The sequence below is a fragment of the Acomys russatus genome, chromosome 7, assembly GCF_903995435.1.
Source record: "Acomys russatus chromosome 7, mAcoRus1.1, whole genome shotgun sequence".
Classification (NCBI taxonomy): Eukaryota; Metazoa; Chordata; class Mammalia; order Rodentia; family Muridae; genus Acomys; species Acomys russatus.
In genome coordinates, this window is record NC_067143.1 from 58,021,912 (window position 1) to 58,047,564 (window position 25,653).

Consider the following 25,653-nt stretch of genomic DNA (forward strand, 5'->3'; position numbering starts at 1 on the left):
CAGTCATAGGGGAGGGGAATAATGGGAAAATGGGGGGGGGGGGGAATGGGAGGATACAAGGGATGGGATAAACAATGAGATGTAACAAGAATAAATTAATAAAAAAAGAATAAAAATATAAAAAAACAAAACAAACAAACAAAAAATAAAAAATAAAAAATTTAGCTTAATTTTATTTTTTTACCATCCTTGTGCTAGCATAAAAATCTTTCAGAATGTCTTCTTAGACTATTAACCACTACAAGCCATAAGTTGAGGTTGTAATCAGACAACATCTGAGACCTGTAACAGATATTTCCTCACTATTTCTAAACCATATCTACTTGATGTTTCCACAAATATATTTGTAAAGTGATGAGTTACGGCTTTCATTTGTTCTGTATCTACAAAACTCCTTATAAAACTGTTGTCACATAGGATAATGGTAGTTGGGGCAACCTGACTCCATCTGGGCCATTGTCACTCATAATTTGACTCTAGAATAAACTAATTCCATGAGTTTTGGGATGATAGCTATGTTTTTGTATTAAAAAGCTGTGAAATTGGGAAATAAATGGTATGTAAGTGTATTTTATTATATGCAGTACAATTAAAAAGTGCTTGGCAAGGCTCCCAGTTAAATACAGAATAAGCTGGATAGTATCACTCAGATACAAAATATAGGTGGAATGGTTAAAGAAGAGTTAGCTTTGTAGGAAAAGACAGTGTGAGAAATATTTGTGGGATTTTCAATAAACAATGAATATGTGAGAATAAATAGATCACTGAAATATAAACTTGGACCACTGTAGAGAGGTATTGATGGTAAAGTATTGAGAAATCACATTTAAGAAATAGTACATACAAAAATAAATGCCAGAGAGTGAAGCTTATCTTCTTATTTTGTTCAAGGATAAAAAGACAAAAGCTATCATTCCAAGAACACAGTATTTATGTGTTGGGCAGAGGAGAAAACCATGAATAAATGTGAGGACAATCAGTGAAACCAGCAATGGGCAAAATGAGAACAGCATAAAAACGAATATTTTCATCTTCTTCAACAGGGACAACTCACACCAGAGATGGCGGCTGATAACCACACCACTGTGACAGAGCTAATCATTTTGGGACTAACAGAGGACCCCACACTGTGTATAGTCTTTTTTGTGATATTTCTAGCCATATACATTGCCACTTTAGTAGGCAATATCAGCATCATCACATTGATAAGAATCTCTTCCCAGCTGCACACACCCATGTACCTATTCCTCAGCCACCTGGCCTTTGTAGACATTTTATATTCAACCTCAGTCTCTATTATAATGCTTATGGAACTCCTTGGACATGGGCTGGCCCTACCTGTGGCTGCCTGTGAGGCCCAGCTCTGTATTACAGTGTCCTTTGGGTCAACTGAATGCTTTCTACTGGCTGCCATGGCCTATGATCGCTATGTAGCAATCTGTTCTCCTCTCCTCTACTCAACACTCATGTCCCCTAGAGTCTGTTTCCTGTTGTTGGGAGCTTCCTATGTTGGTGGCTGCATGAATGGTTGGACATTTACTGGTTGTTTGTTAAATTTGTCCTTCTGTGGACCAAATCAGATAGATCACTTTTTCTGTGACTTCTCCCCTTTGCTGAAACTGTCTTGCTCAGACGTCTCCATTATTGGAATCATCCCCTCTTTCTCTTCTGGCTCCATTATTTTGGTGACAGTGCTTGTCATAGCCGTCTCCTACACCTACATCCTCGTCACCATCCTGAAGATGCGCTCCACCGAGGGTCGCCACAAGGCCTTCTCCACCTGCACCTCCCACCTCACTGCGGTCACTCTCTACTATGGGACCATCACCTTCATTTATGTGATGCCCAAGTCCAACTACTCCACTGACCAGAACAAGGTGCTGTCTGTATTCTACACTGTGGTTATCCCTATGCTGAACCCTCTCATCTATAGTCTGAGGAACAGAGATGTAAAGGATGCTCTGAGGAGGGCAACTGTCAGAGTATATTCATAGACCCTTTTTGAATTCAGAAAATTGTGGTGATTTCCTTTACCCATGGCACACTTAGTATCTATCACAGGATGCTTAACTGATTTCTTGATACTAAATCCTGTTTCTTTCCACTAGCTCTTACTTTTATACACTTGTATATCACTTGTGGTACCACTTGAAGTTTGTTAAGTGATCAAAATAATCATCATTACTATAGAACTTCTTACAGCTGTCAATATCTTTGTCTTTATTGAATGTATATAGAAAACAATGATTTGTGCCTTTTATGAGTCACGCTAAGTGTTAGTCCCATTATATATGAATTCATTTATTTCTCAAAACAACCTAAGTAAGTAGCACCATTGTTTTATTTTGTCAATAAATGGCCCTGGCAAAGACAGAAAGTAGGTATTTTGTATGTAAAGAGTTTGTCTCCAAAATCTTGAGGCTTTTAATTTCAATTTTACAGCAAACATATGATGTTAGCCATTGCGGAATAACTGTTTACAGACAAGGAAAGATCCCTGGAGAAATATAGTTGTCTTTACAGAGAGTGTGTGTTCAGTACTGTTTCTTTGCACCATGCACTTAGTGTACACTCCAGCACACCCTGACTAATGATGTCAGCACTGTTATCAACTAGAAGATCTTTTCAGAGTCACCAACATTAAATTTGTATATTGAGTCACCATTTTCAACAAATGTCATGCAAATATTACCTAGGTTGTACATACCTAAGAGTAAGTATAAATCTCAAAAGCCAGATAAATCTTCAGTTTTAGGAAATTGGATTTTGATAACATAGTTACAAGATCTGGCTTGAGTTATAGCCACATTTACACACACATTTAAAAACAGAATAGTTGCCATGATGTAAATGTTAGTAGTTATTGGGGATATTAAAAATCCACTTAAACTTTAGCTTGTGCAGGATGAAAAATATTGATCTATTTGCATTTTTCTACATGTGGATTTCCAGTTAGACCAGCACCATTTGTTGAAGATGCTATCTTTTTTCCATTGTATGGATTTGGCTTCTTTGTCAAAAATCAAGTGTACATGCTGATGGGAGTGAAAACTTGTACAAACAGTTTAGAAATCAATCTGGTGCCTTCTCAGAAATTTGTGAATAGTGCTACCTCAAGGCCCAGCTGTACCTATGACTCCTGGGCATTTACCCTAGAGATGCTCTACCATACAACAAGGACATTTGTTCAGTTATGTTCATAGCACCTTTATTCTTACAACCAGAATATGGAAACAACCTAGATGTCCCTCCACTGAAGAATGGATAAAGAAACTATGGTGCATTTATACAATGGAATACCACTTAGCTATTAAAAATAAGGAAATCTTGAAATTTTCAGGTAAATGGATGGAACTACAAAAGATAATCCTGAGTGAGGTAACCTAGACTCAGAAAGACACTCATGGTACATGCTCATTTATAAGTGGATATAAGTCCAACACAGATGCCTTCTGAAAGACTCCACCCTATGGGGGATCAGTACAGGTGCTAGGACTAGCTGCTAAGTTCTGGGAGGAACGCTGAGAGTGGTATGGAAGAATGGGAGGAAGGAAGGGTCTAGAGGGTTCAGGAGCCCCAAAGGGAGACCATCAAGGCTGGTGGATCTGGATCCAGGGGGGTCTGCACAAACTTTTGCACCAACCAAGGACAATGTATATGATATGCCTAGACACCCTGTTCAGATACAGCCAACGGACAGCCCCTTCTCCACAGCTGCCAAGAGAAGAGGGACTGCCTCTGTAATGAACTCTGATGCTCCCAAATTGATCACTTCCTTTTGGAGGGGAAGCCTGGAAGACACACAGAGGAAGGGGACACAGGCTATTTCGATGAGATAGTCTGTGGTCATATGGTGGGGGAGGAAGGCCTCTTCTGTCAGACATCTAGGGGAGGGAAATAGGGCAGAAGAGGGAGGGAGGGTGGAGACAGGGAGATACAAGTGAGGGGACAACAATTGGGATGTAATATGAAGAAATTATAATATATTAACGTTAAAAAATGAAAGCTAAGAAGGATAAGCTAAATGGAAATGAGATTTTATTATTTAGCATTTTAAACTTTATATTAATACTTTATTTACTATGAAGAAATACCACTAATAAAATTGAATACATATTTGAACAACTTTACAAAAAATATAGATAAAAAGGAGTAGATGTTGCTTAGCGGATGGGCCACAAGGAGAGAGAATGAAGAGTAAGGAAGTCATCCATAGCTTGGCTTCTGTGAGTGGATGCGCTACTGACCCTAGTCTCCTGTGGATGGACCTTTGTATAGCTGATTTAAAAAAAAGCCAGACAACATATTGACAAAATTGTTGAGTACTTTGACTATACACTTTTCTTTGGGAGGGTGTCGTAGAGTATGAAGTTCAAGGCTCAAGTAAAGTGCCTAGAAACCTCATCCTCATTGTACACATGCACTTTCTCCCTTTTCTCTTTACCCACCCTACTTAACCTCGCCTCTGTCATGTACCCACCGTGCTTTTTCACTGTGGTAGCCCATAACATAGGAACTCTTTACCTTTCTTTTCTGGGAAACAAATTTCTACATTTTTTGTTGTTGTTGTTGTTTTCTTTTTCTTTTTAATTTTTAAAAATTAATTTATTCTTGTTACATCTCAATGTTTATCCCATCCCTTGTATCCTCCCATTCTTCCCTCCCTCCCCTTTTCCCCTTATTCCCCTCCCCTATGACTGTTCCTGAGGGGGATTACCTCCCCCTGTATATGCTCATAGGGTATCAAGTCTCTTCTTGGTAACCTGCTGTCCTTCCTCTGAGTGCCACCAGGTCTCCCCCTCCAGGGGACATGGTCAAATGTGAGGCACCAGAGTACGTGAGAAAGTTATATCACACTCTCCACTCAACTGTGGAGAATGTTCTGACCATTGGCTAGATCTGGGTAGGGGTTTAAAGTTTACCGCCTGTATTGTCCTTGGCTGGTGCCTTAGTTTGAGCGGGACCCCTGGGCCCAAATCTGCCTATCATAATGTTCTACTTGTAGGTTTCTAGGACCCTCTGGATCCTTCTACTTTGCTATTCTCCCATGCTTCTCTCATTTAGAGTCCCAATAGGATGTCCTCCCCTCTGTCCCAGCTTCCTGGTAAGTGAAGGCTTTCGTGGGACATGCCCCTTGGTCTAGTATGCAGATATAAGTGAGTATATACCATTTGATTCTTTCTGCTTCTGGGTTAACTCACTCATTATGATCATTTCTAGCTCAATCCATTTACCCACAAATTTCGGGAATTCCTTGTTTTTAATAGCTGAGTAGTATTCCATAGTGTATATGTACCACAGTTTCTTTATCCATTCTTCTACTGCTGGACACTTAGGCTGTTTCCATGTTCTGGCTATTATGAATAAGGCTGCCATGAACACGGTTGAAGAGATATTGAGAATTATGATGTCATCTTGGTTGAATTTTCCTTTGGTGAGTATGAAGAGGTATAAAGAGAGTCGGCAGCCTTGCCTTGTTCCCGATTTTAGAGGAATTTCTTTGAGTATCTCACCATTTACTTTGATTTTGGCTATTGGCTTGCTGTATATAGCCTTTATTATTACATTCAGAATTTTAGACTCACCAAGATAGGAAAGATGTTTTCTTCAAGATTGCCAAATACAAATAGCCAACACACTATGAGTGAAACATTTACATAATTCCTAATTGTTTTGTGGTTCTTCTTGCTGTATTTAGTTTTATATATGTGCAATAATATAAATGTACATGTAAAAAAATTTAAAAAATTATAGCCTCTTCTCTTTATTTTATTTATATGAATACACACATATCTTTCTAAGTATAACCTGTTAAGTATATAGAGTCTTATTGGTATGTTTTTTTTCAGGCCTGACAATTTGGTACTGGATAACCAGTAGGAATGCTTTTCCCTGGAGGAGACTATTTCTACACTCCAAAAGTTTCTGTTTTGTTTTTTAGACATAATTTTCTGTTGGTTTTTGATGTTGGTCTCAGATTCACTATGTAGCTCAAGATGGTCGTGAATTCACAAAAATTCTCTTCTGTTGGTCTTTCAAGTTCTAGGACAAGAGCTGTGAGCCACCAAGTGTGGCTCTGAGTCTTACACAGTTTTAAAACATTTATTTTTATTTTTATCTATGCATATGCATCTGCCTGAGAGTCTGTATGCTACATGTGTGAAGTTGCCAGTAGAGGACAGAAGAGGATATTAGATTTTCTGGATCTGGAGTTATTCATGGTTGTGATGTGCCAGAAATGAGTGCCAGGATCCAAACTTGGTTCTCTGGAAGGGAAACAAATGGTTTAAGCTGCAGAGCCAAATTCCTGCCCAATGTCACTTATTTTTAAATAAATGCCTCCTGTGGGAACATTAAAGGTGCATTTTGACTCCTTGGTGTCATGGAGATTTACTTGTGTGAATCCACATTTCTTTACCTAAAGATAATCAGAAACCTAGAGCCAGATGACAACAACCTCCATACTGAAAAAGTGTCAGACATTAATGAAAGAAAGTGAGGTAAAAACTGATCCTGAGGTAGACATGGCTGTACTTGAGCTGGAAGAATTCAAACTGTTAAAATAGCTGCACTCTGAAAACCTGCCTTCAGATTCAGCATAACCCCTATCAAAATGCAAATGTTTATCTACAGAAACAGTGAAAAGAATCCCAAGACTCTTACAGAATCAGGAAAGACACCAGGAAGGTGAAAAATCCTGAGAGACAAAACTGCAGGCCCCATCCTTTCTGGCTTTTGGCCACATTGATCCATGAATGGTGCAGGCTCAGATGTCTCAGAGGAGATTTTCAAGTCGTTCTACTGAGCAGAAGGGAGGAAAAAGGTCAAAAAACCCTTTTAAAAAGCCAGCCCTACATCTACAAAACTCTAGCATCATTTTTTTTTCTATACTTAGCAAAATGGGCAATGAGTCCAAGCACCAAGTTCATTTACTGGTATTCCAGCATTCTATCTTAAGCCTCTGCTTAAATTTGATCCAAAGGTTATTTTTATTGAAAAGTAGTATCATCCCATTACTCAAAATACTAAGATAAATTGTATTTTCAGTGTTAAATATATTTTTGTTGTCTCCTTCACTTTCAGTAAACAAGTACAAAAGAATTGCACTGTGTGCTATGGCATGTGGGTGTCACCTGGGGAGGGCAAGCCAGGACTTAATGAATCACCTGGTCCCATAAGCCATTTCAGTACAAGAAACCCATGGACCTTTCTTTTAAGAGGCAAGTAACAGCAATCCCTGAAGGCTTGCCTTGTGTGATTAAGTCTTTCTCCCTCTCTCTTAACATGCACATAAAGACACCCAACCTCTCATTTTTCTGCACGTGTGTGGCTGAGCTCCTTGACCAACGAGTGCGCTAATGATTCACATTGAAGGCTTCCAGACCCCGACTCTATGTAAATAAAGTGCATCCACTTCATTAAGTTGCTTTTGGATTTCAGTGTCAGTGTTGACTCTAAATGGTACATGAAAGATTTATGGACCTTATTAGGATGGTTTTTTAAATAAATCAGGTAGAAATTGGAAACTAGAAAAGTACTCTGAACAGTTTGAGCTTTTGACCTCCGTGGAAACCATGCCTTCAGCAAGAAGCACTGTGCAGTGATTTCCAAGGACATGTAGACCAGTATACAGAAGACATATGGGTACTGTGTGGATGGCCCGTGGTAACTGGTACTGTTGCTGCACTTCAGAAGCCAAGATGGGAGGAAATCAGAAGAAGCAGCCTGGTTTCAACTAGGTAAGGGTCACTGTCCCACCTCCTCTATTTCCCACCACAATCACTGAAAAGAATGTTTGAAAAGGATATTTGAAAAGGATATTTGAGTGGTCAGCATCTCTTACCTAGGCTGATAAGTATGAAAGCCAGTGCAGACTTCTAGATATTAAGTGTTCAGTGGAGAATAAAAAAAATGAAAAAATAGTCTATATATTCTGTATTAGAAGAAATCAGAAAGGATACAGAATGTTGTGTCAATGAAGTTATAGTTCATCGTGAATACATGAACAATAACAAAAGAATTAGATTGTGGAAGCACCTGACTTTTATTAAAAACAAGTCATTATGTGACAGTACTATAAACTATAAGAAGACACTAAGTGTGAGCTAGAAGGTAAATAATCAGACAGAATATGGAATGAAGATGACCAAGGACTTAAGCCAAGTGGGAACACAGAGAATAGAAAAAGAAGGTGAGAAAAAGAAAAGCTGGAAATAAATTAGACAAAAGCAGCAGCAATTTATTAGATGGAATACAATGTGAGGAAGATGTCTAGAAAGGCTGCCAAGTTGCAACCTCTGCCACACGAGATTGTGAATGAATGAGCTGACTGGAGAGGGGGGCTTGGAGAGATGGCTCAGTAGTTAGGAACACTGATAACTCCATTTCTAGGACATCCAATGCTCTCCTCTCATCCCCATGGCATGCATCTGGTGTGTAGACATGCATGTAAGAAAAACAACGTTACACATAAAAATACATAGGACATTTAAAATATTGTTGGAGGGATTGAAGAACTATGGAATGACAGAGTTTGAGGTATTTATGAGATTTCTAAAGGATTTGAGCATGAGGAAAATCTCAAGAGAGCATTAAAATTATGGACCTTGGCCTTGAAGGAGAGATCTTTGAAGTCAAGGTTTGAGGGTGCTTTGTGTAAGTATTACATAAAGAGAAGACAGCAATGGAAACAGAAGAGTGAGACAATGATTTCAGTGTATTCAAAGAGGAATGAACAAAATCCCCAGATTTTCAAAAGACAGGAGTTTGTAAATTTAGTCAAAGTAAGGGATTACTATATAATCTGTGGAAAAAAAAAGACAAATGTAGGAGGCATTGAAAAAAATTCTAAACAAAAGAATTCCTCTTTTCCCTAACAGGGACATTCCATGCCTGAGATGGAGGCTGAAAACCACACCACCGTGACAGAGTTCATTCTTTTGGGTTTAACAGAAAGTCCGTCGCTGAGTGTCATCCTTTTTATGATATTTCTAGGAATATATGTTGTTACCTTAGTGGGAAATATCAGCATCATCACTTTAATAAGAAGCTGCCCCCAGCTCCACACTCCCATGTACCTGTTCCTTAGCCATCTGGCTTTTGTGGACATTGGGTTTTCCACAACTATCACACCTATAATGCTTACTGGATTCATTGGAGACAGAATGGTGCTTTCTGTGGCTGCCTGTGAAGCCCAATTCTGCATCGCAGTGACGTTTGGGACAGTTGAGTGCTTCCTGCTGGCTGCCATGGCCTATGACCGCTATGTGGCCATCTGCTCACCCCTGCTGTACTCCACACAGATATCCCCCAAGATCTGCTTCTTATTACTTGGAACTTCCTATATGGGTGGCTGTGTGAATTCATGGACATTTACTAGTTGTCTGTTGAGTGTGTCCTTCTGTGGATCAAATCAGATAGATCACTTTTTTTGTGACTTCCCTGCTGTGTTGAAACTTTCCTGCTCAGATACCTCCATTCTTGGAATTATTCCTTCTTTCTCTGCAGGATCCATCATTGTGGTGACAGTGTTTGTCATAGCCGTCTCCTACATCTACATCCTCGTCACCATCCTGAAGATGCGCTCCACTGAGGGCCGCCGCAAGGCCTTCTCCACCTGCACCTCCCACCTCACTGCGGTCACTCTCTACTATGGAACCATCACATTCATCTATGTGATGCCCAAGTCCAGCTACTCCACTGAACAGAACAAGATAGTGTCTGTGTTCTACACAGTGATTATCCCCATGCTTAACCCACTCATCTATAGTCTGAGGAACAGAGACGTAAAAGAGGCTCTGAGGAAATTCACCAGCAGAATATTTCCATAGACTGTGAGGATTTCTACATGCATGCTACTATTAGTACCTAATGAGTGCTACTCAGCTGACTGTGTAAGTTAAATTCCTATTCCTTTGCACCAACTGTCAACTTTATAGTAAGAATACACCTTGAAATCTGTCAAATTTAACAACACAGCAATAGTTATTAATATTATGGAGCTCCTGTATGTGTCAGGATGTTTTTATTTATTCAGCTTATACAGCAAACGATAATTTATGCTTACCATTTTAAGCATATGTTATAAATCATTTATATATGGAACCCTTTAATCTTACAGAACCAAATGAAGTGGTGTCATTTATTTCCCCAAAAGACTGTCTGGATACCAAGAAATAAACTTTGAACAACCACATAATAATGAAATCATGAAGAAACAGAGGTGTGAGATTAATAGTAAAATTGAGAGACTTTGAAACCAATAGTCTTTGACTTTCCATTTACTTTGTATAACAAATGTATTAGACTGGCATTTCAAATTGCACTCTATTTGCAGATGAGATCAAACCTTAGAGAAATCAGTTTCTCCAGAGAGGTGTAGAGACATTCCCTCCTACTCTATACTCATTCCACAGAGGTGTTGGATCAATTTGGCTGGTCTGTTTTCCACACATGTGACCTATATTATGCCATGATAAATCTAATGTTGTGATTACTGCTATGATACACAAGATTTGTGCAAGGTAATCACGTCTTACTTAGCACTTCACATCAGTCTTTGGGGACAACTGGTTTTGTAAAGAATGTCTAGTTTGTGCACATCATAAGCAGGTTAGACCTGGGAAAACTGGCTTGATACTTACATTGGGGGAAGAGAGTCTTACTATCACACATATATAAGTTTGGCTAGCATTCTAGCTATGTTTAAATACACACTTCAGACCTCTAACATAATGCTATATGTAAGAATGCAGAAGACCATTTTACAATCGAAGTAGTTTGATTAATGTTTCCAAAACAATCATGGTTTGGGTCTATGAAGAGATTAGGATTTAACCACCCCTAACACCCAGAAAACCCAAAGATGACATGACAGGTTGCACTGCAGAGTTTCCTTGCAGAAAGCACCTATTTTGACTGACACAGTTATCACATCACTGGGAGTCTGGTAGAGGTTCACATGGGAACCCCAGAGCACAGACAGGTTGTGTTTATTACCTTTTAAAGCAAGATTTAGAATCTGATTCCTCAGAACAGTAGGGCTAGAGACGTCAGGGTTTGGAGACGCTATTTTGAAAACTAACAGAAAGGAAAACATGTGATTTACTAAGTAAAACTGTAGAGTACAGTATTTGTCAGAAGAGAATACAGAACAAATGAAAACTAACATATAAATACAAAAAATATGCTAATGTTATTTCAGTACCATATCTTAATATTTATTGAATTTAAGTGGATAGTAAAACTTAAGACAGTTAAATGATTTATGGGAAGGACTTGTCACACAGTGAATCTAAAAATGTAGCTATTCTCTGATATCAAGAGGGCATTCTTTCTCCCATTATGGAGAGCAAAGCTCCAGTCACTAAGAAAATCTCTGTGAGCAAGTCAAGTTTTGAAGCTAATCTTGCACAGAAGAGGGATGCAGACCCCCAAGGGCTATTTTGCCAGTGTTCTTGGTGATACAACTGATCATCACAATCTCCACATTTATTAAATGCCAGGGATCATGCTGGTGTGGCAATTAACCCATTGTCTCACCTACAATAATTAATATACTATGTAGAAGTCATGTGATTATTTTTCCAGATTTGCTTAGTCATTTACACATACAATACAAATAAGAACAGATCAGAATAGAGGACACTTTCCTTCCTTCTTCCTTCCTTCCTCTCATCTTTCTTTCTTCAGCTTTTCAATACAGGGTTTCTCCATGTAATTCTTGATGTCCTGGAACTTGGTCTGTAGTCCAGGATAGATTCAGACTCATGGATATCCACCTGATTCTGCCTCCTGAGTTGGAGATTAAAGGTGTGTGCTACCACGGCCTGGCTGGGACACCTTTCTTAATCAGAATGTAGAAATAAGACTCAAAATATTGAAGAAATAATGCCAAGGTCTCTATGGTCAAAATATGTGTATCCCTAAATATTGTTTTTAATACAGCTGAGGTAGGCATGATCTGATTTAAAGAACCACATCAAGATCCACAGCAAAGTCTAATTCAGTGCACCAGCCTGTAAGTGAAGAAAAGCATGCTGATGAAATTATATTAAAGAACATAATCAATTGTGTGGCGAGAAAATTATTGTGTGCAACAAAATAAAGCATCTTCAGATGATTGGCCCTTTGGAACTATTCCAAAATCAGTAGAAAGGATGATTAATAATGTGAACCCTCAAGGCATTTCAGGCAGGTGGCATCTAGAGCACATGATTCAAGTACCTCATGTACTTGGTTCCCACTTACTGTCTCAATGGAATGCTGGTGCTTAGATGCCTCAGCATAGATTCTTTCCTTTTAAAATTTAAATTACATCTCAATTGTTATCCCCTCACTTGTATTCTCCTGTTCCTCCCTCCCTCCCTCTTTCACCCTATTCCCCTCCTCTAGGTCTGTGACAGGAAGGGATCTCCTCTCCCACGATACGGTCACAGCCTATCAGGTCTCATCCTGGTAGCTTGCTTACCCTTCCTCTGAGTGCCACCAGGCCTCCCCACCAAGGGGAAGTGTTCCAATATGGAGCACCAGAGTTCATGTCAGAGTCAGTCCCCACTCTCTATTCAACTTTGGAAATGTCCTGTTCATTGGCTAGATCTAAATAGGGGTTCAATATTACTGCATGTATTGTCCTTGGTTGGTGCAGTAGGTTGAGCAGACTCCCCCTGGGTCTAGATCCACCCATCATGATGTTCTTCTTGTAGGTTTCTAGGACCCTCTGGATCCTTCTATTTCCCCATTCTCAGATCCACCTGTCATGATGTTCTTCTTGTTGGTTTCTAGGACCCTCTAGATCCTTCTATTTCTCTATTCTCCATATTTCCCTCACCTAAACTCACAATAGGAAGTCCCCACATCTATTTTGATCTTGTAAGTGAAGACTTTCAGGAGGCATCCCTTTTAGGCTAGTGTCCAATTGTAAGTGAGTATATACCATTTGATTCTTTCTGGGTCTAGGTTAACTCACTCAAAAAGATCATTTCTAGTTCCATCCATTTGCCCATAAATTTCAGGATTTACTTGTTTTTAATAGCTGAGTAATATTTCATAGTGTAGATGTACCACAGTTTCTTTATCCATTGTTCAGCTGAGGGACATTTAGGTTGTTTCTAGGTTCTGGCTATTAAGAATAAGGATGCTATGAACATGGTTGAGCATATGTCCTTGTTGTGTGGTGGAGCATCTTCTGGGTATACCCCAAGGAGTGGAATAGCTGGGTCTTGAGGAAGCCCTATTCCCAGTTTTCTGCGAAAGCACCAGATTGATTTCCAAAGTGGTTGTACAAGTTTGCACTCCCACCTGCAATGAAGGACTATTCCTCTTTCTCTACATCCTCTCCAGCATGTGCTGTCATTTGAGTTTTTGATCTTAGCCATTCCTATGGGTGTTGATGGACTCTCAGAGTCATTTTGATTTGCATTTCTCTGATGACTAAGCATGTTGAGCATTTCTTTAAGTATTTCTCTACCATTTGATATTCCTCTGTTGAGAATTCTCTATTTAATTTTGCCTTTCCACGTGCCTAGGCCTTTTGTTATTTCTGTTGTTGTTGAAGTACAGCTTTAGTCCATGGTGATCTGATAGGATACAAGGTATTATTTCAATCTTTTTGTATCTCTTGAGGCTTGCTTTGTGACCTATTATATGATCATTTTTGGATAATGTTCCATGGGGTGCTGAGAAGTTTGTACAATCTTTTGTGTTTGGGTGAAAGTTCTGTAGATACCTGTTAGATCCATTTGATTCATGATGTAAGTTAATGTCATTGTTTCTCAATTTAGTTTCTGTTTCACTGACCTATCATTTGATGAAAGTGGGGTGTTGAATTCTCCCACTATCAATGTGTTTGGGTCGATGTGTGAAGTAAGCTTTGTTAATATTTCTTTTACAAATGTTGGTGCCCTTGTATTGAGAGTGTAAATGTTCAGATTTTTTTAATTAATTTATTCTTGTTACATCTCAATGTTTATCCCATCCCTTGTATCCTCCCATTCCCCCCCCCCATTTTCCCATTGTTCCCCTCCCCTATGACTGTTCCTGAGGGGGATTATGTCCCCCTATATATTCTCATAGGGTATCAAGTCTCTTCTTGGCTACTTGCTGTCCTTCCTCTGAGTGCCACCAGGTCTCCCCCTCCAGGACTCTAAATGTTCAGATTTATGATGTCATCTTGGTTGACTTTACCTTTGATGAGTATGAAGTGTCTTTCCTCATCTCTTTTGATTAATTTGAGTTTAAAGTCTATTTTATTAGATATTAAAATGGCTACAACAGCTTGCTTCCTGTGTCCATTTTCTTGGAATACCTTTTTCCAGCCTTTTACTCTGAGGTAATGTTTATCATTGTGACTGAGATGTGTTTCTTGGATGCAGACGAATGTTGGGTCTTGTTTATGCATTCATTCAGTTATTCTGTGTCTTTTTATTGGAGAATTGAGACCATTGATGTTGAGAGATATTAATGATCAGTGACTGTTAAGTCCCTTGATTTTGATGTTGGTTGCAGTAGAGTGTTTGTGTGGTTATGTTTTTGTGATGGTGTAGTTATCTGTTTCCTGTGTATTTTTGGTTGTAATTCGTCACTTTGGGTTGAGTCTTTCCTTCAAGTAACTTCTTTAAGGCTGGATTTGTGCTTAGGTACTGTTTTTTTTTTTTTATCATGGAATACCTTGTTTTCTCCATCAATTGTTATTGAGAGTTTCACTGGATATAGTAGTCTTGCCTGGCATCTGTGGTCCCTTAGGATTTGCAGGACCTCTGTCTTGGCCCTCTTGACTTTTATGGTCTTTGCTGAGACCATAATTCTGATAAGTTTTCTATTATATATTATTTGGCCCTTTTTCCTTGCCACTTTTAATATTTTTTCTTTATTATGTATATTTGGTGTTTTGATTATTATGTGGTGGAATGGTTTTATTTTCTGCTGTATTCTATTTGGTGTTCTGTAGGCCTCTTGTATGTTTATATGCATCTCTTTCTTTAAGTTGGGGAAATTTTCTTCTATGATTTTGTTGAAGATATTTTCTGGGCCTTGGAGTTGGGCATCTTCTCTTTCCTCAATTCCTATTATCCTCAGATTTCTTATTTTCATGATGTCCTTGATTTCTTGGATGTTTTGTGTCAGGGAAATTTCAGATTTAGCATTTTCTTTGATGGTTGTTTCTGATGGTTGTTCCAGTTCTACAATAGTATCTTCTACTGCTGAGATTTGTTCCGCTATATCTTGAATTCTGTTAGAGAATTCTGCATTGCTTGCTTGCTTCTCTGAGTGCTCTTGTTTCCAGCTTCCTTCTGTCTATGTTTTTATCATTGTTTCCATTTTCATCTTCAGATCTTGAACTGTTTTATTGATTTCCTTCATCTGATTGTTTGTCTTTTCCTGAATTTCTTCCAGTGCCTCTGTGTAGGCCTCTTTAATGTCTTCAATCTGTTCGGCTGCATCTTCCTGCATTTGTTTACAGATTTTATTAATTTCCTCCATTATCATCTTCATTTCTATGGATTTGAGGTCATTTTCTTGTGTTTCAATTGTATTGAGCACTCAGGGTTGATTTCTTTGGGATATTTGGGATCTGGAGATGCCATATTGTTTTGGTTCTTGTTGTTGATGTTTTTTTATGCTGACCTCTAATCATCTTGCTTTCTCTGATGTTGAGACCCCGATCCATGGTCTCCATTTCCCCTGGGCCAGTGGGCCCACAGATCTGTCATAGAGAGATACAGAGGTCACAAGTGAGGCAAGCTCGCTTGGTGCTGGGCTTTGGTTTTGTGCCTGTGTGGTCGCCCACTACTGGGGCTTTCTCAGGACTTATTGGTTGGTCTGAGGTCACAACTACCCATTTTTCTGCTTTTATGCTGGGCCAGCAGCTCTAGACTGGAGTTATACCACCCACAGTTCACTCTCAGAGACCAAGTTCTCAATTATCACTGGTGGGATCTGGTCCAGACACTAGTAAGTGTGTACCCTTCCTCCATGTTCTTAGATCAGTCAATTGGAGTGTGCAGCTTTAGTGCTGTGGCTGAAGGGTGTGTCCATAGCTGCCTGGGCCCCTGTGTGGGCCCGTGGTCTTTTTGTGGACTGGCAGGCCCTGACCCATGCTCTCCATCACCCTTGGGTCAGTGGGCCCACAGATATGTCAGAATGGGAGACAGTGGGAGCAGGGGAGGCAAACAAGCATGCTCGGTGCTGGGCTTTGGTTTTGTGCCCGTGTGGTCACTTGCCACTGGGGTTTTCTCAGGACTTGTGGGTTGGTCTGAGGTCAGAACCACCCATTTTCCTGTGTTTTTTTCTGGGCCAGCAGCTCCAGACTGGAGTTACACTGCCCATAGTTCAGTCTCAGAGACCAAGCTCCTGACTATTACTGGAAGGAACTGGTCCAGACACTCTCAAGGGCGCACCCTTCCTCCTTGTTCTTAGATCAATCAACCAGAGTGTGCAGCTTTAGAGCTGTTACTGTCGGCGTAGATTCTTAAGTTGCTCTACTATGGTGTGGGAAGAAAGAGGCCTAAGACGCTTAAAGATTTCTCAGTTCATCTCGTATGTATATTGAATTCCAGAATCATTTTATTCCTCTTCACTAAAATGAAGAACAAATGAAACTAATCATTTCATTACTTTCTATTCTGTCCATCAAGTCCAGTGTTCCTTTTCATCTTGATTGAAAGTTTATCAGGAAGTACTATGCTAGTATACTAACTCTACTGCCTCTGATAGGAACTCTGATGCCTGCGATTTGATCACTTCCTCTTGGCAGAGGAGCCCTGTGGGAACACAGAGGAAGGGGAAGCAAGCTATTCAGATGAGACCTGATAGGCTGTGGTGAGAAGGTGGGGAGGAAGGCCCCACCTGTCAGAGGTCTAGGGAAGGGGAATAGGGTGGAAGAGGAAGGGAGGGAATAGGAAAATAAGATCCAGGGGATTATGATCAGGATGTACTGTTAATAAAGTATAATAAAAATTTTAAATGTCCTTGTGAAGGAGAGGTAAACTTGTTTTTTAGGATCCCAAGTGCAGGATTGGAATGGTCTCGTGAGAGAACAAGTGAGGTTAATCCACTAGAAGAGCAACAACCTCATGTAGGAGCTTAATTGTTGCCAGCTGAAAAGATCCTGTGAACAGACTCTGGGAGGAGATATATAAATGAGCCCAGAACTGGAGGCGGGACTTTTTGGAGACTTGGGATAGTTTTGGCTGTTCATTGCTGCACTTCTAGACACTCCTAGAGAGAACCGCTTGGGGGAAGGCATCGGGGTTCCAGTTCCTGCTGAGGTTCTGGGTTCTGGTTACTCTAGGTTCCAGCAGAAGAAATCTTGCTGATTGTGCCAGGAGAATCGTTCCTCAGAACTGATATCCTTACGGTTTTGTTATTGTGTCCATTAATCCTCATTTCCTATTGTTTTGGTTAGTTGGGTTATAAGTGACAAACGCTCAGTCACTAAGTTGTTAATAAAATATATTGGTTAAAAAGATGAGCCTACATCCTTGTTTCTGCCACAGAGAGAAATAGGCAAGTTTGGATGCAGGCAGAGTCAACAGCCAAACTCTGCCAAGACAGGGTAAGCAAGTCCTCAATAGTTCCTGCCTCATAAATATGTCTGTCAGATATATTGGGCCAGAAGGGGAAGATAATGCTCCAACATTATAGAGAGTGCTGGGTGATGGTTCAGGCAGTAAACTTTCTCAGTCATTTTTTTTTTTTTTTTGGAAGCTGCTAACCTACACTCCGGATTCACTCAGGTATTTAATTTTTATCCCTTCTCAAGTCTAATGGGTTTGAAGATCAGATAGTTTAGTCTTTCAGTTAAGTTTAGTAGGTTAGGAGTTAAGATGTTTTTAGATCAAGATAGTATACATATATAAAATACACTACATAGAGCAAGAAGAACCATGAAAGAATCTGGAATTATATTAATGTTACATTCATAGTGTTTTGGTATTTGTGTTTGGCAACCTTAATTCTTCCATTTATAACTGTAGAGAAGAAAAGCCTGTGGTGGAGATTGGAATTAAGATCAATGGGCAGCATTTCAGCACCTCAAACGGATGACCATGGACTCTGTTTTTTTTTTTTTTTTTTTTTTTTTTTTGTTGTTGTTGTTACCCATCTCTCTGTTTCTGAGATACCTTTATAATAGAATGTATGAGACTCTAGTTACTGGCTGAAAACAGATAGGTGAAAAAAGAAGATATCCATCATCTTAGATGTGAGATTGGTAAAAGGCATATATATATATATATATATATATATATATATATATATATATATATATATATCCTTAAAAGTCATAAAATTAAGCTGGGTATGGTGGTACATGCCTTTAGTCCCAGCACTCAGGAAGTGGAGGCAGGTGGATTGCTGTGAGTTTGAGCCCAGTCTGGTCTACAAAGCAAGTCCAGGACAGCCAAGGCTACCCGGAGAAACCCTGTCTCGAAAAACAAAAACAAACAAACAAACCAAAAGAAAGAAAGAAAGAAAGATTTGACTTGCTACCTCAGCATACATGTCTGCCACATTCTTAAGTAGCAAAAAAGGAAAAGTGTTTTCCTCTTCTGTGAGATGTAAGGTTTATCAGCCACTAAAACTCAGACTCCTCTAGCTTTTCACTTGCTGTGAACCAGCCTTCCTGTCCTAGGACATGAGACTGCAAAGTAGCGAGACTGCACACTGATGTTTACAAGGCTGGAAGAGCCTTCATCAAGAACAGTGGCGAGTAGCCTTCAGATCCCAAGCAGGCACAGGAGTGCTCTGGATGGATGACCTTCCACCGCTGAGCGCACATCAGCCGTTCTGCTGACTGTGCCTCGTGAAGAAGAGATCTCTAATTGCAATCAGCAGCCAGAATATTAAATATTGATAGAAAAGTAAGTGGAAAAGAACTGAAACCCAGGTTCAGAATCATGAAAACATTTTTACAACAATAAAAATCATGTCAAACAAGGTTTAAAGGAAATTAAAACAGAATTATGAGAAGTACAATTTGTAATAGTATAATATCAGATTTCTATATAGAATTTATACCTCAGTGGGGAAAAATTGATTCCAGTGACATTTGTTTTATTTTCATCTGTGATAGTCATGGATGCTTCTATTTTCCTTGGGGTGATGAAAAATGAGATGGAAGGTGGTGTGGAGCTCTCTGGACATAGTTCGAATTCCTTTTTACAATATTTTTATTTGGTTAATGGGCTGTTGGAATTGTAAGTTTTAATTGCCTTCTTTTTAAAAAACATGGAGGTTTAGTATGCTTGGTCTGTTTGAAAAGTTATTTCAGTTATCATTGGGTCAGCTGGCTTACAGACTGTCTCACCCTGCCCTCCCACCTCCACACAGTTTCTTACCATGTTTTCAACTTAACTCAATTGAACTGATTATGCTTAATACCAAGATTCATGCTACTGTGCTACAGATTTGTTTTCACAGCAATAGCTTCTCAGATCCCTGTGAGTCACTTAACAAAAAGCTTACGAAGAGTGGCTGTTTATTTGGATATCTCCAGACACATGTGATGGGCTGGGTTTTGTTTTGTTTTGTTTTTATCTTTTCCACTCCACACAGGTGTGCCTCACTGCCAGGTGCACATTTAGGTTAGTCTTGGGTTGTGATGCTGATTAGCTTCTTTTTTAGAAAAATAAAAAGTGACCAAAAGTGAAAAAAAAAATGCTTGATTTTACATGGGAGTGATCAATGGTGGTATATTGTGGTTTCACAAGTCCCTTGTGGAATAAAATGCTCCATTCTGGCATCACAATGTTGCTATTGTAATTCTTCATGAGGCATCACAATCCTTTACTGTGCTATGACAATGCTGTTTTCATACCAAAGTCCTCTCTTGTACCATTGTAAAGATACACTTCATATTTACTTCCCCACTGTGTCATTGTAACATTATGCCATGTCACCATAAGGCTGCATGAGACATCACAGTTATCAATGTGATATGAAAATACTCTATTATTATATGATAAATCTCAATTATGATATCACAGTAATGCACTATGACTTTCTCAGATACACAGTGACATCCCCTAGCTCTATAAGTGGTTAATAAATATTTAAAAACAATTCAACAACATTAGCCAGGAGAATGCAGATTACATCTACTTTGAGAGTTCATCTAACCCCAGTACACTGGGGTGCTATCTAGAAGACAAATGAAAACAAATATTAGCTCAATTATGAAGAAAGGTGAACATTTATTTACCATCGATGGGAGTGTAACTGGTGTAGCCACTACAGAAATCAGCACAAAAACTTCTCAAAAACCTAAAACTAGAGTCACAAAACTGTACCAACTCCTGGAATATACTTCAAAAACTCTGTGATCTATGACAGAAATACATACACATCTTTGTTCATTCCTGTTTTATTCACTACACATAGGAAATAGAATAGACTTAAATATCCATCAATAGATAAATGGATAATGAAAATTATATATATGGGAAAATATGATCAGAATACATTACATTAACCATAATTTAGGTTAAAAAATTAAAAAGTAAAACATTTGCAGGAAAATAAGTGAATTTGAAGAAAAAAAACCGAGTTAGTTAAAACAGAATAAAACCTATGGAATATAACTTTGATATTGTCTATAGAAATAATATTGCTTTTCCATTTGATACCAAAAGCTCAAATAACAAAATCAAATACAAAAAAGTGATACTTCATTCAATAAAAGTCTTTTATATATCAAAGAGAACAACACAGAAAAAGGAAAGGCAGTGAACAGATTTGGAGAAAACATTTTGTAACACAATTAGTGATTAAACTTAACATCTGACTAGATAAGGAAATAACATAATTAAATAAATAACAAGAAAAATTTGCTTTTACAGTTGGAAGAGAGCTGGATAGACATTTCTCTATAGCAGACATACAAATGGCAACGAGAATTAACTGTTAATGCCCGTAGCCCTCAGAAACAGTGTAGCCAACCAAAAGCTCTTATCAAAGCCTGCCGTGATATTCCTGAAGGCAAGAGGAACATCTGAGGCTCTCTGGGACTCATTATCACCAGCCTACAGTGCCCCCCTGCCTGAGAATTTCCTCACTCCCAGGAGCTGCCCCAGACTGCAGCAGTCAGCAAGATCATTCTCTTGTTTTTCACTTTCTCATACTTTCTTCTCCTGTTCAAACACCCTTTGCAAATAGGAGCTGGATTTAGGTTAATGATGCTATTGTGTAGCTCTTTATATGTGTAAAAGTAGAAATTGTTTTTTGACACACCACCACCACCAACAACAAAAAAGGACAAATGACAAATGTTGATGAGAGTAGGTAGGGAAAACAAAGCCCTTGTACAGTGTTGCTATGGACATAATTGGCATTACCATTATGTGAAAAGTATAGCAGTTTTGAAGAAGCAAAAAGTAGAAACTTCATGTGACCTAACAATGTCACATAGCAATTCCTCTTATGGGTACACACCTAAATGAAACTAAGTCAGCAATTTCTGAGGATCTCTCATTCATAAAATCAGTTTAGTTTAGGATACTTAAGATATAGAAGCAACTTAAGTGTTGGTCAGTAATGAATGTGCAAAGATTTTAGAACACACACACACACACACACACACACACACACACACACACACACACACACACACACACCCACACACAGGCTTATTCAGCCTCAATAGAGTTTCTTTCTCCTATAGAAATATGGATGGAATTTGAGTTCATTGTACTATTGAGAATCATCTAAGTGCAGAAAGATAAACATTTCAGAATCACAGTTAAATGTGGAATTATTTAAAGTTTAAACTCACAGAGAGGGTGCACTGTTATCAGTCAGGAGGTGCAGACAATGGATACACAAACCAAAGAGGACAAAACTATAATTATATAGAACGAATGTCTCGTGAATGTCTACTGAACAGCAAGAGATAGTTAATCATATTTTATTATATGCTACAAATTTGCTTGAGGAGAATATTGTGAATATCTCTAACACAAAAGGTGTTTTTAATTTATTTAATAGATGTGTTAATTTCTACGACTTGATATTTCTCAAGTGCAGAGAAAAGCACACTGCAGCAAAGCTACCTCATGAAAGCAGTCTTGAAGCCATGAAGAATGTTGGTGTATTAAAGGGTTCAAAGGAAAAAACATTTAATCTTGGAGTTTAGTGTATTATACAATAACACATCCAACAGAATGACTGACAGATATCTCTAAGAAAATATTTTCCTGCCTATCTGTCTCTTCAGAGCACCTTTAATCTCATTATTCCTGAGGCTGTAGATGAGGGGGTTCAACATGGGGATCACCACCATGTAGAACACAGACACCACCTTGTTCTGGTCCGTGGAGTAGCTGGACTTGGGCATCACATAGATAAATGTGATGGTTCCATAGAATAGAGTGACTGCAGTGAGGTGGGAGGTGCAGGTGGAGAAGGCCTTCTGTCGACCCTCGGTGGAGCGCATCTTCAGGATGGTGACGAGGATGTAGATGTAGGAAACAGCTATGACAAACACTGTCACCACAATGATGGCTCCAGCTGTGAACGAGGGAACAATTGCAGAGACACTGACATCAGAACAGGACAGCTCTATTAATGGAGCAAAATCACAGAAAAAGTGATTGACTTCATTGGGTCCACAGAAGACTAATGAATAGAAACACACAGTAAAAGACCATGTGTTAAGAAAACCACCTATGTAAGCAATTAGGAGCAATTGGACACAGACTTGTGTGGACATTTTGGTGGAATAAAGCAGTGGGTTGCAGATTGCCACGAAGCGATCATAAGCCATGGCTGCCAGAAGGAAGCACTCAGTTGATCCAAAGAAGACAACTGAACCAAGCTGGATGGCACAACCAATGTAGGAGATTGTGTTTCTCTCTACCAGGAAGTTGACAAGCATATTTGGTGTGACAGAAGATGAGTAGCCTATGTCTGCAAAAGCCAAGTGGCTGAGAAAAAAGTACATAGGGTGATGGAGTTGGGAAGAGACTCTGATGAGAAGGATGGTGCTGAGGTTCCCAGACACAGTCACCAGGTAGATGCACAGGATGATGATGAAGAGGACAGCTCTAAGGAGTGGGTCATCTGTTAAGCCCAATAAAATGAACTCTGTCACTGCAGTGTGGTTCCCATTCTCCAGGAAAGCCATGGGACAGTGTGGTTGCTGCCAGATCAAGGCTGTAATGGTTACATTATAAATATACCATTCTCACTAGTTTGTAGATGGAGGTTAACGTAAGCAAATACATTGTTAAAAATTGAATTTGTAAATAACTCAATTAATAATAAGGTACAGATCTAAACAGAGAATTCTTGACAGAGGAATCTCTAATGACTGAGGAGCACTTAAAGAAGTGTTCAACATCCTTAGTGATCAGGGAAATGCAAATTAAAATGACTAGGAGATTTTATATTATATCCATCAGAATGAATAAAATAAAAAAAAACTCGAGGGATAACTCATACTGGCTAGGATGTATTGCATGGAGATCATTCCTCCATTTTTGGAAGGAGTTCAAATTTGTACGGCCACTTTGCCAGTCAATTTAGTGGTTTCTCAGAAAATTGGGAATAGTTCTACCTTAAGAACCAGTGCTACCACTTCTGGCCATATACTCCAAAGAAACTCCATGATACAACAACTATGTTTATAGCAGCTTTGTTCATAATAGTCAGAAACTGGAAAAAAAAAAACCCTAAGTGTCCCTCAATGAAGAATGGATAAAGAAAACATGGTATAGTTACACAATGGAGTATTACTCAGCCGTTAAAAACAATGAAATCATGAAAATTTGAGGCCAGTGGATGAAACTAGAAGATATTATTCTGAGTGAGGCAACCCAGGCCCAGAAAGACAAACAAGGTATGTACTCACTCATCACTGGATGTTAGTCGTAGAGTACAGGAAATCCATGCCACAATCCACAGACCCACAGAAGGTAGACAACAAGGAGGGCTCAAGGGGAGATGCTGGGATTTCACGGAGAAGAGGAAATGGATTCAGATTTGGGGATGGATGGAAGGAAGGGACTGGCTAGGCAAGAGGGTAGACATGACAACACGAGGGATGAAGTTGGGGAGGAAAGACGGAGAAAGTACTGGGAAAAACAACTGGATTTCTGGGGATTGAGGAGGCATCTCTGGGATGAGCTAGAAACCTAGAACAATGGAAACTCCAAGGAATCTATGAGTGTAGTCTTAGCCAAGACTCCGAGCAGTGGGGGATATGAAGCCTGATCTGGCTATCTCATGTAACCAGGCAAGATGGAGGGATTGGGACACCAACCCAGCCACAAAACCTTTGCCCCACAATTTTCCCTGCCTACTGGATGTGCAGGGGTAAAAGGCTGAGTGTAATTAAGGGAATGGCCAGTAAATGAGTGGCCTAGCTTGAGATCCATGCTGTGATAGGGAGCCCACCCCTGACACTATCAATGATGTTCTGCTCTACTTACAGAGAGGCATAGAGAGGCTTCACCAGCAATGGTTGGAAACTGGTGCAGCGACCTACAGCCAAAGGTTAAGTGGAGTTTGGGGAATCCTGTGGAAGAGGAGGAGAGAGGATTGAAGGAGCCAGAGGGGTCAGGGACTCCACAAGAAAACCTATGATATCAACTAACCTGGGCCCATAGAGACTGACAGATACTGAACTGCCATCCAGACAGCATGCATGGGACAGACCTAGGCACTCTGTACATACGTCTTCATGTTGGGCTCCTAAAGCAGGGGCAAGGACTGTCTCTGACTACACTGTCTGCCCTTGGATCCCTTTTCCCCTAACTGGGTTGCCTTGTCTAGCCTCAATAGAAGAAATGTTGCTAGTCTCGTGGCAACTTGATATGCCAGGGTTCTTTGGTATCCATGGGAGACCTCCCCTTTTCTGAGGAGAAGGAGAGGAGGAGTATGTGGTGGGGAGAGGGGACATGAGAGGGAGGTACTGGGAGGAGAGGGGATGGGAAGCTATGATCTAGATGTAAGGCAAGTAAACAATTTAACCAATATAAAAATGGGCAAGTGGAAAAATTGAACTTAAATTTGTTTTATTTTATACTACGAATTGTTTTCCAGTGTTTATAGGTTTATGTGCAATGGATATAGTTTAATTTTTCAGATGGAACTACAGGAAACATGTTTCAAACAATATGTGTTTTCACAATACTCTTTAAATGCAAGAATTAAAAAGGAAAACCATTGAGAATATTTAAAATTGTCTTGGTGTACATATATACATGTATGTATATGGACAAATAAACAAACAAAACCAGAAAACCCAAACTATGTGTGTCTAGAATGGGACACTGGGCCCCGAGTAGGAGCTAGCACTGATGTCATGCTTATTAAATGATGGACACAGAATTACCACTTTACATATAATGCTACACAAACATTCATGAAATTATTACGTATTTTTATTATTCCCAACTTATTGTTGAGGACACTAAGTTGAAAAACGTCCAGTAATTTACCTAAGATTGTCTATGTTAATAAAATAAGAATGTGAATTTCCAGGTTGGATTTAAGTTATCCTTCTTGTAGCTATTCCTCAAGTGAAATTACTTAGTAGTTACATAGGAGTTAAATATCTTGTAAATGGAAAGAAAATAGCTTAGAAATTCAGTTTTGATGGACAATGTATAAAAGGATCTCTAGTTATTTACACAGTTTACAGTGTCTTTTCATTAA

At 39.2% G+C, this 25,653-nt stretch overlaps 3 protein-coding genes across 3 annotated transcripts; 2 read left to right on the forward strand and 1 right to left on the reverse strand.

Moving 5' to 3' along the window:
* The first annotated feature begins 1,061 nt into the window (after nt 1-1,061).
* On the forward strand, nt 1,062-1,994 carry LOC127192288 (olfactory receptor 473). Its single transcript, XM_051149613.1, has one exon. It carries the CDS (start codon nt 1,062-1,064, stop codon nt 1,992-1,994), a length of 933 nt encoding a protein of 310 aa, XP_051005570.1.
* Nucleotides 1,995-8,888: 6,894 nt separating this feature from the next.
* On the forward strand, nt 8,889-9,830 carry LOC127192289 (olfactory receptor 476). The gene has a single exon (XM_051149614.1). It carries the CDS (start codon nt 8,889-8,891, stop codon nt 9,828-9,830), a length of 942 nt encoding a protein of 313 aa, XP_051005571.1.
* A 12,344-nt stretch (nt 9,831-22,174) lies between these two features.
* On the reverse strand, nt 22,175-23,120 carry LOC127192291 (olfactory receptor 478). The gene has a single exon (XM_051149615.1). The coding sequence runs from the start codon at nt 23,117-23,119 to the stop codon at nt 22,175-22,177; it is 945 nt and encodes a 314-aa protein (XP_051005572.1). The 5' UTR covers nt 23,120.
* Nucleotides 23,121-25,653: the final 2,533 nt, after the last annotated feature.

What these genes read in the sequence shown, in the direction of transcription:
- LOC127192288 (XM_051149613.1), top strand. Translation starts at nt 1,062, where the DNA reads ATGGCGGCTGATAACCACACCACTGTGACAGAGCTAATCATTTTGGGA.
- LOC127192289 (XM_051149614.1), top strand. Translation starts at nt 8,889, where the DNA reads ATGCCTGAGATGGAGGCTGAAAACCACACCACCGTGACAGAGTTCATT.
- LOC127192291 (XM_051149615.1), bottom strand. Translation starts at nt 23,119, where the DNA reads ATGGCTTTCCTGGAGAATGGGAACCACACTGCAGTGACAGAGTTCATT.